Source organism: Dermacentor albipictus, chromosome 10 (assembly GCF_038994185.2).
Source record: "Dermacentor albipictus isolate Rhodes 1998 colony chromosome 10, USDA_Dalb.pri_finalv2, whole genome shotgun sequence".
NCBI classification, from domain to species: domain Eukaryota; kingdom Metazoa; phylum Arthropoda; class Arachnida; order Ixodida; family Ixodidae; genus Dermacentor; species Dermacentor albipictus.
Window position 1 is genome coordinate 14,679,403 of NC_091830.1, and position 15,690 is coordinate 14,695,092.

At 44.9% G+C, this 15,690-nt stretch overlaps 1 protein-coding gene across 1 annotated transcript; it reads right to left on the reverse strand.

Annotated features, from left to right (window-relative positions):
* Window positions 1-1,427: 1,427 nt before the first annotated feature.
* On the reverse strand, window positions 1,428-15,163 carry LOC135915847 (transcription factor Atoh1-like). The gene is made up of 4 exons (XM_065449041.1): window positions 14,913-15,163; window positions 9,052-9,370; window positions 4,931-5,122; window positions 1,428-2,715 (listed from the first exon to the last, which is right to left on the reverse strand). The coding sequence occupies exons 1-4, from the start codon at window positions 15,026-15,028 to the stop codon at window positions 2,638-2,640; spliced, it is 705 nt and encodes a 234-aa protein (XP_065305113.1). The 5' UTR covers window positions 15,029-15,163; the 3' UTR covers window positions 1,428-2,637.
* Window positions 15,164-15,690: the final 527 nt, after the last annotated feature.

Here is a 15,690-nt window from a genome sequence, read left to right on the forward strand (position 1 = left end):
ACACGTATCAATACTTCTGGAGCGATTTGTTCACTTCTGTTATTTTGATATATTCTGCTACCCATCAATTAGTCCCTGTTCATCTATGCATATATCCGTAGGGATACCGACCTACCCGGCAGCATACAAGAGACAAACCATGCAAAGCCCGAGAAAATGGGCAAGAAAAGCTTTGCTGTTATACTACTATAAGTCATTCCCGCGTACATATTGTTTTTCTTGTACAAAGAAGCTTGCTGTTCCCTGGTGGCAAAACACCGAGCGACTGACAAGGCGGCTATCAGCCATTTTGATATATGTGATCGCAGGAGTTACGACAGCTGAAGTCACCCCTATACAAATATGCCACCTGTGAATACCTATTTACTCTAAATAGCATTCCTAATATGCACAAGCAGTTCTCACTTCTGATGCGCGAACACTGCATTTTACTTTGAGCGTTTATGTGAAATTTAGCTACTCCTTCACATATGCGTCTCTGGGTCACTCACACTACATCCCTCCCAAAAGCTCTCTGTGAGCCACGCCTATACATTTTAACCCGCACAAACTCCTTCCTGCCATAATTATTGATCATTACGTTGGAAATCATTATGTGCCTAAAATGCTACGCTCACTCCCCCCCCCCCCCAGTTTTTGAAAAAATGGTGGCGTAAACTCTATAGTGAGAGAGATAACGAAAAAAAAACGAAAGCTATGAAGTTGGTAAGCAGTCTATTTCTTTAGTATTCGCGAGATTTGCCGCAAAGCTTGGGTAGTTAGAAAATGAACAAAATGGGCATCAAATAAACAAGCTCTGTTTGATGCAGGTATTGCAACAGGGAGTTAGCGTATTTGTGGCCCGTTGTCCAACAGGTGTAGTCCTCCATAACAACGTGCTTTAGTTTGGCCTCCTTGAGGGACTCGTGCCTAATATCCCATGTACCATAACAGAGACACCCACAAAACGGTATGACTATCGGCAGGTATCTGTCAGCCGTCGACCCAGGAACTCCGAACTTTAGACAAATTCTAGGCTTGTTGCTTGCATATCTCTAGGTACAAATGACAGAAGGTGTCAGGGCCATTCAAGCCCGAAGCCTCCGGAGGCAAACTTCTTTCATGGCAGAAATATTGCGGGGAGGAAGTACACGCGGGTGCACAGGTGCATGTGTGTCCCATCGGTGAATGAACTCCGGGGCTCGAGGAGTTCTATGGAGTCGAAAGGAAGCGAGGCCAGTGGAGCGTCAGATATGCATTACTTCAGAGATGCCTAACAGGGTCTCCAATTCGTGACTTTGATTAGCAGTGCGATAAAGTGAGTGTGTAGAATTTTTAGCTGGGCCGTAATGCCAACCAACTCTTAGCTATTGTGCATATATGCGCCGCACTGATATCAGGGCAGCCTTAGACATTGCGACGAGTAACCACACACGCAGACAGCTTTCTTCAAAGTTCATTTTTATTGAACCTACAAAGTCATTTGTCGAAGGAAAGGAAAGCTCGTATTTACAACACGAAAAAAAAAACATATGTAGAAGGTAACGATGGAAAAAAGAGAGGACTAGGACAACTCTGCAATGCCACTCTGAGAGGAACATTCTGGAGTATATTCACAAGCAACTTCTCCAAGAAAACAGAAAATCAACGAAAAAACTAACAAAAAACAAATCAGACTTCCGACGTCAAATGCCCATGGACATGGTGGCCTAAGAGTTCCTTGGTGACACAATCCCTGATGGCTTACATATAGCACAGTTCTTCACATTTCCGTAGGTCACCACTGCGCGTGCGTAAGCATGACTTAGGTACATACATGACGAAACAAAAAATGAGTACAATGGGTTTTGCAACAAAGAACGGAAAGAACGCAACATATCGGCAAGATACTCGTGACCAGTCATAATACTGCTCAACTTTTTGATAAGTCTTAGATATGACAGCTTTGCATGAGTGATCCCCTTAAATCATGCTCGTATTTTCAACCTTCTTACGTCACCACGTGCTATACTTCTGCGTAACGTCATTTTATTGTAGGATAATGTAGAACAAATTTGCCATGAACAGTTTTTCATCCACTAAGCTTGGATGTTCTCACATTCGGGTGTCATGGACAATGGCAGAGGCGGCTCAGGAATGGAACACGTCACATATCGAGGGAATCAATCATACCACCTCTCTCAGGAATGAAAAAAAATGCTTACACAAGCATGTCAACAAGTCAAGCTATGTACAAGAGTCGCAGACGTATGTCTGGAGAAGCGGCGGACGATATTCGTGAAATTCATGAATGTCATGAATACTCATTAATGTTGGATGATATTCAAAAGGTCCTGAATGTCACAACTGCTCGGCACGAACACTATCAATGTCACCACTGCTCGGCAAGAACAATATCACGCGTCCTGAGAATGCATCACGTTATGATTCCTGGGAATTTATGGCGGTACATTAATGCATGCATAATGTCATCACTGGCATCTTAAGAAGTCTTGCTACCTGGAGTAGCTGCTGAGGTATACATGTCGATAGTTTCCGGAATGTGTCACGTGTCTTCGACGTGAACGACGTCATCAGATGCCCGTCAGCAAGGCACACAGTGCGCAGGAGTATGTGAAGGTATATGTCTACCAAATTTCATAAACTGCTTCAAGGAAGTCAACTGGCAAACGCAATGCCACATTCTTCGTAGAAGTTGAGGTAACCGGGATAGCTCTCCGCTCCACACACCGATGCCTGCAGGAAAAACAATAAAGAAAGTGAGTAAGAACGCTGATAGAATACTACGCACATGTGTCCAGCTTTTACTACGCACGAAAATGGAGCAGTGAAATGTCCATGATGCAATGCGCGTTACCATGATCATTTGTAAAGGGTATCCTCTATTGCTGCGTTTTATTTCTACTTACCGAACCACTTTTGTCACTGACCCCAGTGATATATATTGACACGTGTACTTGTCTTTATCGGGCGACAAGTTTTGCCGCCGAACAAATGTTATCGCACAGCGCGGGACGCGCCTGCATTTATCCGAAGTTTCTGGAAAGTTGTCGATGCTTCTATCCACTGTCTGTTGTCACCGAACCTTGTGTTATCTGATATCATCGCTTGACGCGAATGATGTAGAACTTTGTAGAAGGCATGCGGATCCTAACGATTAGTCTGGAACATTCGACGACTGCTGTATAAAAGCAGACGCGCTTGAGCCGCTGATCAGATTTCCGACGATCGCCGACCGTGTTCGCCGCTATCGTTGTGCTATAAGTGTAGCCTGTTTTGTGGGCACAGGTTCGCCCAATAAAAGCTAGTTTTGTATGCCACCGTACTGCTTCTTTCTTCACCGTGACTACCACGTGACAATATCAATTATTTATTACGTTTGCTCCTATATTTCTGCAAACTTAAAAAGATACAGACTCAGCAGCCCCAAGTCGACGACTGCACTGAGCAGATCCACTGCAATGTATACCGTCCCATGAACTAGAGCAACCTCGTTGTTACAACTGAACGGATGTTTACCAAAGCACTATTCAAGATCCGTGTTCACTTGAACCCACTATACACCTGTAAGGCCAGAAAGTTAATCATAAGTTTCATTTTCGTTTCAGATGCCTTAAGCGGGATATATAAAACGAAAATTGTGATGTCACAAGCAGCCATGGTGTTCAAAAGAATCTTAACGTTACAATGGTATCTCGATACCAGCTTATAACTGTTTACCATCGTAAAAAAAATGCAGTAGTACAAGACTGTGGCTTACCCGCCGTGGTTGCTCAGTGGCTATGGTGTTGGGCTGCTGAGCACGAGGTCGCGGGATTGAATCCCGGCCACGGCGGCCGCATTTCGATGGGGGCGAAATGCGAAAACACCCGTGTGTTTAGATTTAGGTGCACGTTAAAGAACCCCAGGTGGTCAAAATTTCCGGAGTCCTCCACTACGGCGTGCCTCATAATCAGAAAGTGGTTTTGGCACGTAAAACCCGAAATGTTATTATTAAGACTGTGGCTTATCAGCATGGATGTCAGCAGTAGACGCTAGAGTGTGATACTAAGATTACTTGAGTGATATCTGGTTGTACCGTTCGTGTGCAGCTCCAATATTACGATAGATGAATAAATAAACTGCAAAACTAAGGACATTTGGGTGGGTTGATGTGGTTAGCTCTTTCATAATGTCACTAATATGAAAGACTAGCCATCATGAGAACGATGGCAAGTACGCGTTTTTGTTGAAACATCGTCCTTTCTGGTATCAAACTTTCTTGTTTCTTTTCATACTTTACTTCACGAAGCTGACGTGTCATCAAAAATTCGTTCTACGACAAAGAGAACGGTTACTTAGCATGTCTGATTTTAGTAGCAACTGTAGAAACACTGCAGTGAAAATTTTGCTCAGATTACGAAAAGTAAGTAATTTCTTGAAAAATAATGTAACTAGTTTTCATTGATGTCGGTTTTTCTGAGCCTTTTCTCTGTGTGAATCCCCTAATATTTAATCACGTTGTTCTCGCAGCAGCATAAATAGCCTGTTCTACGCCTAGATAGGACCATGTCGATTAGATTTTGCCTCTTCGTGAACGAACTGACCGTATTTATCTTCGTCAACGTTGACAAAAATAGACGTGATAAATAAGTCAAATCACCATGGCCGACTGCTGCTATCTAAATGGCGTCTTGATTTACTGGTACGTGTTCTTTAAGAACACGTGTTTGCCGTGAACGCATGCTTGGTGTGAATCAATTTCTTGGGCAAATCTTGCTTTCCAACTTAGTCGTCATCCTGATAAAGTGGAACTACAACCGTGAAAATATTTAAAAACGTTATATTTTGTGATGTGGTTGATTGGTGAGCTGGTGACTGGTGATCGCTGTTCTTGTAATTCGGCCGAGCCAAAGTTTCTCTTTTGACCCTCCCTTCAATAGAACGAATGCCGGCACTCTTGTGGACTTACATTTTCCAAAGTGATCCACCGTTGACTAGCATCATTCTCCTTGTCGCAGACTGGCTCTGGCGTTTCCTGGTAGATGGCGCTTGGTGCGCACACCTCTTCAGGTGCGGTAGATGACGTAACAGCCTTGTCAGCCTCTGTCAGAAGGCGTTGAAGGGCCTCAATGTATTCGATGGCCCTGTGGAGCGTTTTGACCTGCAGTAACAAAAAAAGAGAGAGGTGTTAAAAAATAACATGTCCACCGACCCAAACTTAAAGTAGTGAAGACCGTCAACAAGGAGAGGATAAGCAGCCTCATTATTTCGAAACAGAGCGATGAAGCTGCTGAATTTTTCATCCTCCACCGTATACAACTAACCAAAACTGTTGGATCATGTTTCTTTTTTTCTGCATTTAGCCGCAATGCTTTCTTCAATAGGCTTTGCTGGCTATCGCGCACTCGTTTGCAGCCTTTGTCTTTTTTTACTGTCTTTCTTTTGCCACATACGTTCTTTAGTGAAAAGTCAATTTTGTTTGGATATTTGACAGCCTGGCATGCTACTCCACATCTTCGGTGAATGATAAGCTATACGCAAGCTGAGGGTACATAAACCCACGGACATGCAAATACACCGAAAGGTATTCACTGCTGTTTATTATTGCCTCTACTTTTCAGGAATACTACTAGCAGCAAGTCATACAGAGCAAGTGCACCAACTCACCCATCTTCAAATTCTTTGTCTTTACTATAATTGCGTTTCTTTTATTGTATTCTGTGTCTCTTCGTCTCAGGAGCTTGCAGATTTTTGTTTTTCTATTGAAGAAGGTGACTTGCCTCTCAGTATACATTTGGCTGTGTCGATGTTCGGTGTTTGGAGCGTGTTGTCGCAAAATGTACAAAACGTCCTTTCTTTCGTTACTTACATCTTCAAAGCGACTGTGATCGCTGGAAGGTCCTTGCGTTTTGTCCTTGTTTCCAACTTGCGTAAAAATTGATGTAGTTATCTTTCTTTATTTCATTAGTTTTTTATTGAAAATGACTGCCCTGCGTGTTGTAGCGAACTACTTTAGTTTTAAGGATCCACTTCCCCTCATACCATCCTTTCGTTCACAAAGCATTTTAACGTTGAGGAAAAGCCGGCAAAATATCTGTTGCCAGTATTTCCAGTACCGTAATAAATAACCTACCAGATTCATAATAAAGCGCACTTCTGATCCACTAGAAAGCGATATAGAAATGAAAGAAAGAACGGGACCAGAGCTTAGCTCCAATATCTAAGTATGAGACAGCTTAATCGTGGTGATTGTGACGTCTTGACAGCTGCGCGCATGCACCGTTGCCGACCTTGCGCATTCTTATTTATCAAAGTGACATTTGTATGTCGCGCAGCTCTGGCGATTTCGTGCACGCTGTGACGCGATCGTGTACACTCAAGGTTCAACATATCTCTAGTTTTCAGTTAGATGCCTTCAAATTGGGTAAAGTCTGCCTCTAATGTTATAAATAAATGCGGGACCGATGAGAGACCCAAGCTCTGTCTTCCATCACAGCATGCCTTAAGCTTGGGGCCACGATCGCGCGCATGCTTATCCTGTGCCAAAGCAGCGCTCTTTGAAACGTCATGCGTGTGTGTCGAGAGCCAGTTTCTTGCATTATTCTCTACGTCAAGGTGAGGCCCTTCGAGACGCTGTGTTACTCTGTACTGCCTTCGTGATCAGGCCACATTTTTTTCCAGACAGGCATGTACAAAATGTATGCGCTCCGCCTATAATATGCTATCGTAAAAAAAATGCAGCGTGAGGGAAGCGGAGAATCGTGCCTAGACGTGCTGCTTCGTAGCGTAACGTAGGACAGGTTGACAACAAGGTGACGATGACCAGGTGATGCGCGGATTCAAAACTGCTGTATTTTCCGTTAGATCAGGCGGCTTACGCAGGGAGGTGTGTCGTGGTCTCAATTCTCTTTCATACTTTTTTTAAATTCTGCATCACCTTGTCTGTATCATCTAGTTAGCTATCCTAGATGATACATGTATCAACGTAGCTACCCTCTGCTATGTTGTGCTATGCCGCAGCGCGTGTAGTTGTGATGTTCCGCCAACTATAGCCTCAGTCATAACAGTACTAGGAGCAGGGCTTCCACGGATGCTTACTAATTATAAAGGCGCATTTACAGCGATCAAGTGCACGTACACTCATCGGCTGACCTGTTGAAGCTACGTATTCGGCATGCATGGTTTTACTGAGATAGCAGAGTTTAGAGAATGATTTAAGCGGAAAGAGTGATTCGCGGCAATCCGTGATTTTGATATTCAGGCGAGCGTGACGCTGCCCAGACATGCGTTCTTTGGAAAGGCGCTCAGTCAAATTTAGATGACTCGGTCGTACTTGAATACGGAATGGATGGGCAAAGGATTTTCAGTAAAGCCCTAAATATTTATAATGCATTACTTTACATGCAGTTCATGAGTAAGTGTTGCATTGTTTAGTTGAGTTTCATAATATGGCAGTTATGATTATAGTCCGGGTAACTTTGCGTACCCACAGTCCTCAGAATGTGACTAGCTCTCTGCGTTTGAAGCTGTACAAAACAAAACTAAGAAAAAAAATCACTAGTTTGGTTCAAATCGCAGACCCCGCAGCTGAGATACAGACACCTCTACCAGTGCGACACAACTACACTGAGTTAAATGCGCAAAATGTGGAACCGCAAAGATATGTGGATTGACAGGCCACATTAAAGGTAGCACAACAAAATAAAAATTTCCATCTTTCCTCATGTGGGCTAAACTTCAGATCTAATATACCTATTGGAATAACTGCAGGTGTAATTGGTTGTGTGCTCTCGGGAGGCATAAAAATTTGAAATTGAGAAAATATTTGTATCGTAATTTATCATAAGCCGTTCACTATTTGACGTCATGAACAATGAATGATCGATATAGAGCACCGCACTTCGCCAGGGCTTTCTAGATCTTCAGACAATAAACATTTACGAATTTATTGATTAATGATAGCTCAATGTACTGTAACGTCTAAGTGTCATCGCATTCTTATACATGGTCGTCATAATGAGTTATATCAAATTTTATTGGTTATAACTTAGCAGTGCGTATATGCTTGTAACTGTGTCCACTTCGGAAAAACTTGTGCAGTTTACTCTATTTTCTTACACTTTTTCACTTTACATAGAGAGCAGTAAAATTGACGCATCAGTAATTTTTGCTACTTCGGAAATGTCTGCGCGCGTTAGCTAACTGTCTGCTTTAAACAGTCCCTATAAGTTGATACCTGTCAGAGATGCACGAAAACTGCAACTGATAAAAGAAATAATAGACGGGTAAACCAGATATATTTTTAAAAGCCCAATAATAAGTACAACTTTAAGCTACACGTAACATGAAAAACAAAATATATTTATTTCTGTCTATATCTCTCATTGATGTGCAAAAACTAGAATCGTAAAGTGAAGGCTAATATCGCTGCGAAGCATAAGTAAGCGCCGCAGGCCTATATTATACCAGCAATATCCCATAGATCCCTATGTAGCTGTAACGTGAATAAAAAGCAGTAACTTAGGGGCCTCTGCACCGCTACTCAGCGCAATCTAGTGTTGCAGACATACAGTAATCAGCAGCTTCCGCAGTAAAGTGTACATAAAACATCTGTAATGAGTTAAAAGCCACCAGCATTGCCAGTTAGCGCAAGTTATTGTAGCAAATGAAATGGCCCGCACAACCGCGCGATAACCTACAAGCAGCTATCGCTGTGACGTGTGCAGCAAACTTAACAGCTATCGTTGTAACTTGTACAGCAAACATAGGCAGCTATCGCTGTAACGTGTACAACAAATACGAGCAGCTATCGCTGTAACTTGTACAGCAAACAGAGGCAGCTATCGCTGTAACGTGTATAACAAATATGAGCAGCTATCGCTGTAATAAAGTGGAAAGTTGGGCGAGTTGGCATTCAATCATAATGGGAACGGCGCGAACAAGACGACGACGGAGTGAAAGGACGCAGGACGAGCGCTGTCCTGTGCGTCGTCGTCTTGTTCGCATTGTTCCCATTATGAATATCACTGTAATTTGTACAGCAAACCTAAGCAGCTAAACGTGTACAGAAAACCGGCATAGTGCGCCCACCTTTGACAGTCTCTTGGCCCTGTTCTCGACCGGCACGCACTTTCGTAGCCTGCAGAAGGCGTTGTTCACTGCCTGCACTCTGCGCCGCTCTCTGGCATTCCTTCGGGCCACAAGGTGCGGGGGCTTCTCTCGGTGTGGCACGTGCTTGTATGCCGACTTGGGTGATGCTGACGCGGACGATGACGTCACCATCGTGCACGCATCCTGCGCACAACTGTCGTCCTTCAGAACGTGGTTCGGCGAGCAGCCGGAGTCGGAGTCGCGGCTGGACGAGTCGTCTGGCGTCTCGGGTGTGCAGGGCCGGCAGCCGAAGTCACGGCTACATGCGAAGAGCAGAGAAAAAAAAAGAACATTCAATGAGGGGCTATAGAATTATTGTTATCTGCGCTTGTTCGTTAACGACATAGGAAGGCAAGCAGCGCAAAAACGGGAAAAAACTAAGATTTATTGCAAGGTGCCGAAAGATATAGGCAGGGATGTCTACAAACGCTTGGTTACCACGTTGTAACGACGTCGCAGCGCACCAGACCGCACTATAACCTATCCGAATTCGCCCTTGCTACTACTTGGTCTTCGCAATAAAAGCAAGAAATACATGGTTACATCAGTTACATTTTAGCATCATCCAAGGCTGGAGTCTATGTAGTAACGATGTTACCTCTTTGTTATTCAGGTGAGTGCTTCGTTTTGACACTGTGGGCATATTTGACCCAGGTGTGCGGCTTCGTTTTGACAGTGTTAGGCTTACGAAATTACGCCACAACGCCATGAAGGCGTTGTGCTTTCTATGCACCATTTGTCTTGGAAAAATCGAAAAGCTTTGAAGCTCGGCTGCATGTCTTTTGACCAGGTAGGAAAAGATAAAAATCATTTGTCTCTTTATTATATGGTACAGGCGGAGGTGGTAAACATATAAAATCAGACCGTGTTGTCTTCCTTCACAACAGGTCGTAACATCGCAGTTTTGTTTTGAGACCCAAACTACTGAAAACCTCATCGATATCTTGACAATGTTAACATGGAGTACACATTGCAAAGCCATGATTATAACCATTCAGCACGCTCTTTACATTGTGGTTTTTGCAACTTTCTACGTGCCAGTTAAGGACAGGAGTGACGTGGGGTGTCACTTACGGAAGGGCGCTTGACACTAAAGGTTATGGTTTTCGTATGAACGTAACTAATATGACATAGAGTAAGGGACTAAAATTATTTGCTTCCACACGATAACAAAGTAAAATAAATAAAATTGTTATTGTGAGAAATGAAACGACAAAGAGAAGAACAAAAGAAACAAAAATTAAAGCGTAAAGAATTTGCCAATGCAAATGTTGGCAAGAAACACATTGCCTGATCTCCAGAATTTAAGCACTGCTGAGCTCTGTGAAGTGAACAGTGTTTAACAGCCAACGAGGGCACGAAATATTACCAGACGGTGTCTGACATTAACCCTCAACACGCACTGCACGCACGTGATGCGTATAATGCGTTCGCGTACAGGTTATTTGCATAATTATTGCTTATGCAATCTCACAGACATTCGTTTCGCCTGCTTGCTTCTAATAATGTATTACATGTTTCAAAGTTAATCAGTATATGCGTTCCGGACACTACGGGCTGGTGCATGAATAATCAAAACATTGAGAAACTGCGCTATGCGGTACTTGGCATGATGGAACATAAATGATGCACATAAACTGATGATATGCACAATATGATGCACACAAACTGGTCGTACTGGAATGTAGCGCAAGAAATGACGAAAGAATGCCGAAAGGACACAGCACTGTGCATCATCCAGCCCTGCGAAGCATCTTGCTCGTCAGTACGTAACTGGACTCCACGGTTTAGCTTTCGCCGAATTACCTTTTATTATGTGCCCTAATTTTAAGATTTCCTTTGCGAGTTCCTGATAATTATCTACTCCTTGTGGGTTTTTTGATGAAGTAGAACCTCATTTTAATTGTTTGTGAACGTCCGTAGTCTATTGCGACATGTCTTATATGACAAAAAAGGGAAGCACGTACAGTATCCTTCCCTAGTCATCTCAAAGGAACAAAATGTTACAGGTACAGTCACCTGCAATATGACCTCCAGCACCGGTGCCCGTGGTTGAAAGGACTCCAAGACTACGGCTGCGCAGACACAGGCTAAGTTCCAGACCTACACAGTTTCAATTAGTGGTATTTATTAAACCTCTATTTCGCATGTCAGGGCCGCCGCGCAGCCCTGGAGCTTCTTCAGCCACGAACAAGGGTGTGGGAAGTCATATTGCACGCGAATGTACCTAGCTAAATCAACTGTATACCAAGCGATGAGGGTGCGTCTCAAAGGTTGCAGGCAAAAGCCTTCCGTGTTCGGTCACGTGCCGAGCACATGCCAGTGAGCACACCGATGGCAACTGACAGCTTCAGTACACGTACCAAGCATTCCTTCCATCGCTTCACGGTGCAGGCTAATTTCTTGACTTGGGTTTTCCTCCGTTCATTGTCAGAACGGTACGAGAAGAAAAGTTTGTCTCTGTATATAACACTCCAGCCAGCTACCGTTGGGAGTGTTGCATATTCAACGCGCGTGCGCTGCACTCTGCTATGTATCGCGAAAGCAAAAGCAACTCTCAACTGGCCGCATTGTATACCTCGAGTAACTATGAAGTATCTGCTTCGTGTTGCGCAATCTCAGATCTCCATCATCACCACATTTTACGTCCACTGCATGGATAAATTTCTCTGCCAGAGAGATCTTCAGTTGTGCCGGTCTTGAACCGGCCGGCAACATCGAAAGCCTGCAAATTCCCCAGTTTCATTACACCACATACACAGTGAAAAATTACACCCTTAAAAGCCAATGAAGATGTAAATCTGTCTACAACTCACACCTTCCATCATTTTTGGGTACAATAATTTTGGTTACAGATCGTTTTGCAGCCTTATTTGCACGTAAATTTGTAACATATTTTACAGCATATATTGCAACGCCGTCCTCAAGTACGCTTCCATTTCCTTCATTGCGGAACGCTGTTCGTCCTTCGGGGCGTGTTTTTGTCTCACAAAACGATGTCGCCTGTCTAGCTTTCGTCTCCTTTCTTGAAGACATGAACGCGATATGGTCCAGGTCGCTCCTGTCAGCTTCCCGGTGTTGAGAACGCCAGATCAAAGATGACAGCGAGTCCTCGTCGCATGGGCCGTAAGGGTAGCTCCTCGCGAGGGGCCGTTCTAGGACTCGGGCCCCCCTGACCTTAATTACTTGAGACGAATTTTAATGAAGTTGTTACTACCACGATATACCGCTCATAGCACGCGTGCCATCCGTGAGCTGGAAGTACCGGGCACGCGGCGTTAACGAAAGATAGATGAAGATCATTGTTTGGTGTGACAATAATATGCCCCAAAGGGTGCAACTGTTTTTAGAGTGTTGACAGGTGCTCTGTGACTCTGATGGACCTCCGGTTATTTGCCCGACGCATTAAGTGAGAAGTGCCACTCAGTTTCTACCCCCTGTCAACTGGAATATCGGTGACGCGGTTTCAGCTCCCGGATACCACATTTTCCGTCCATCTGGTCCTTGAAGCTACGCTAATGGTTTTACTTTCCATTGTTTCTACTGTGGTCATTGGCGATCCCCTCAAGTTTGGCTTGGGGAAATGAATCTCCGCCTTACCTTATCATTTTACGATAACACTGCGTGATCCGCAAATTTTTTTCATTAACTTTTTAATGCCAGCAGCCTCGAAGGTACCCTATGTAAACAAAATCTTCGTAGCCCCAGAATTACTGAGCAGCAAAATCTCATGAAGCTTCCAGGTGAAGTATATTTTCTGACGAAAACATTGGTCTGATCACACTTGCAATTTATAGTAATTCGCTGGCACTGAGAAATGAAGTTTAGAGAACTATTACAGCAAGGACTGCAGAGCCGTCGTAATAAATATTTCGTACATTTAATTCAAACATCAGCCAACCTTATTTAATGTCTATTTCTACGACTGTCATTCTACTTTCACTGTTTAGCGAGAGTAAAGTTGCATGCACATAGCATGTGGCAAGGAAAGTGATTATTACTGCTTCAGTAACTTATTTGTCTCCAATGAAAGTGACAATCACCTCAGACGTGTGTAATTCTCGTCGCACAGTGGCAAATAGGATGGAAATGTTGAAACTGCCAGGACGGACACGATATCAATGTTCGTAGTCAGCCACGTGTCGGTGCTCCATCGTAACATTTCAGTAATGCTTATCAACAGTCTCATTTATTTCAGCTGCAGAACGAAGGCATCTCTTATCAATCTCCAGTTACCTGTGTCTCAAATATATGACTTCGTCCTATGACAGCTGTCATTTTTATGGCTCACCCTAATTGAGAGGTCAGAGTCGTCAGTGCATGCTGTCACGACCATATATGGTCCATCTCATGGACGTGTGTGAGCTAGGCCAAACATAGGCCGCTTCTACAGCTATTGCTGGCTTTATTTTAGGCGCACTTAGTACGTCGTCTATTGTCTGCCCTGTTGCTTCGATTCTGCGTACCAATGCTTAACACTTCTATAGCTGCGTTTTTCGTAGCAAACGCATATAGGGGCTACGAAAAACACCTTATAGTGAGGGCTTCGCAATGACTTGGACTACATGCGTTAACGTTTACTTGCGTTTCGTGCGCAGCGTATCGCACTAGGAAATCGGACGCGGGACTTTGTGCTCACAGCAGAACGTAGTGCCCCCTTAGCTACGGCTGACGGTGACTGGCTGAAGCATGCAGATTGCTATTACATATATAGTGACATACCGTTCCTTCACTCATCTAATCATTCAGATCCTGACGAAGGGGGGAATAAAGTTATTTAGCCCTTGGGAGAAAAGAGCGCTCTGACAAAGAATATAAGTTTCCTTCGGTCAAGTTGCACATTTTTTTTTTTAGGAGACTTCTTTTTGCCAGTTCTGTCCCTATTTGAGGCAAGGGAAGGAAGAAGAAAGAAAGCGACGGACTTTGAGCTCCTGGTAAATTGAACCCACTGCATGCATATACATACCGTGCCACCATTTCGTTTCAACGGGCTGAACATTGCTACATATGACCACTTTATAAAGGGCACGTTTATGAAGGGCATGTTTTGTGCGATGGCCGTTCGACGTGCCGCGTTACGTAATCCAAGGCGATAGATTTTCCTTTTTCGTAACGCTCGCAGCCAATGAATAAGTTATGTCCACTGAACCGGTAATTCAAATCTTTTAATAAAGGCAACGCGAGAGCACTGACTGTAAGCTAAATCTATACATCAATACGAGCACTCACTAGAAACTGCACAAACTCTCAGCCTTCCTCCTGAAATATCTTTCGTGGAGTGAGCGCAAAATCGTGTGCCATAGGCACATTTATCAGTGATCCATCATCAGTCGCCCCAGAGGGGCACATACTCACTCGAGGTAGGCGGCTGCCGAGCCGCTGTCCTCGAGAAAAATAAGTATAATCGCCTCGAACTGCTATAAGAACTAAACTATACAATGGCCTTACTTCGGTCAATAATCTTTCTGCGTGTCTGTGAGGGGCGCGCGTGATGATTTCACGATAAGACTGGTTGAAAACTTTCGTTTCACGCGCCTTTCTCAACGGCTCAAACTGACCCGAACAAATCTCCAGCGACCAAATTTATTGTCGCTCCAGCTTACGGTTTGTTAATGCCCTCGAATCCGTTTACACGCCCACCATGCAAGCGTCACCTTCGCATAATAATCCCCGTTCGGCGATTTTCACTGCCGAGAGGCATGATTCGCAAACGGCCTCTCAATCCACTCGCAAGTGTGCACGTTCGTCCCCATTGCGACGCCGGTCGACTGATCTGACGTCAAAGGCGCTTCGGAACTCACCTCCGACAAAGACCGGGCAGCATTGTCGTGGTAGTCCAAGCCGGCACGTGACTGAAGAACCCCGCCGTGGTCAGGTGGTCGTCGCTGGACGGCGGACTGGGCAGTACACTGGCCATATTCCAGCCCGCTCTCGCGACAGACCTTCAGCTGCAGGGCACGCGCGGAGCGAACGCTAACGACTGACTGAACCACTCGTCGCCACTGCGACGTGTGCCGCCGTAGCGTTTGCTCCCGTTTTCGGGAAAGGCGAAGGCGCCGACTGGGCGGAGCCTGTGACGTCACGGCGGACACTCTCTCGCCAGCCGTCCGCCCCGCCATTATGACGTCACGGCAGAGCCCGCCCAACTGGAACGCAGCGCACGAGCGCGCCACGCGACGCGCGCGAACCGCTATAGTTGGCGCCACGGGGGAGCGCGCGAGAATTGCCTCGGGGCGTTTTGATGGCTCGACGCTTTGGCGCGCGTTTTCGTTGTTTCTTTTACCGCCGGTTGACCGTGAACAGCTGCCTGTACAGCCTTTTTCTTTCCTTGATTCTTTCTTCTCTTTCTCATACTCGCTTCTATTTCTTCTATCTTTGTTTTGTTCCTTCTTCGCTGTGTCTACTTTCACAGTTCCGATGGCTACGCGTGCGGGGGGGGGGGGGGGATGTAGGTGAAGGGGGAGGGGTTCGACGGTTGGCGCGTGCGCCGATATAACTGCGAGCACGCTGGGTCGTCCGCCAATGGGAGGCGTCCGCAGCCATTGCGTCACTAGCTCTCGCGGACTCTAGGAGGGCCAA

Bases quoted from the DNA above. Each gene is read 5' to 3' on its own strand.
- LOC135915847 (XM_065449041.1), bottom strand. From the start codon at position 15,028: ATGGCCAGTGTACTGCCCAGTCCGCCGTCCAGCGACGACCACCTGACC. The intron at 9,371-14,912 runs GTGAGTTCCGAA...CTTCGCATGTAG, and splicing joins CTGCCCGGTCTTTGTCGGAG to CCGTGACTTCGGCTGCCGGC. The intron at 2,716-4,930 runs GTAAGTCCACAA...TTTTTCCTGCAG, and splicing joins GGTGGATCACTTTGGAAAAT to GCATCGGTGTGTGGAGCGGA.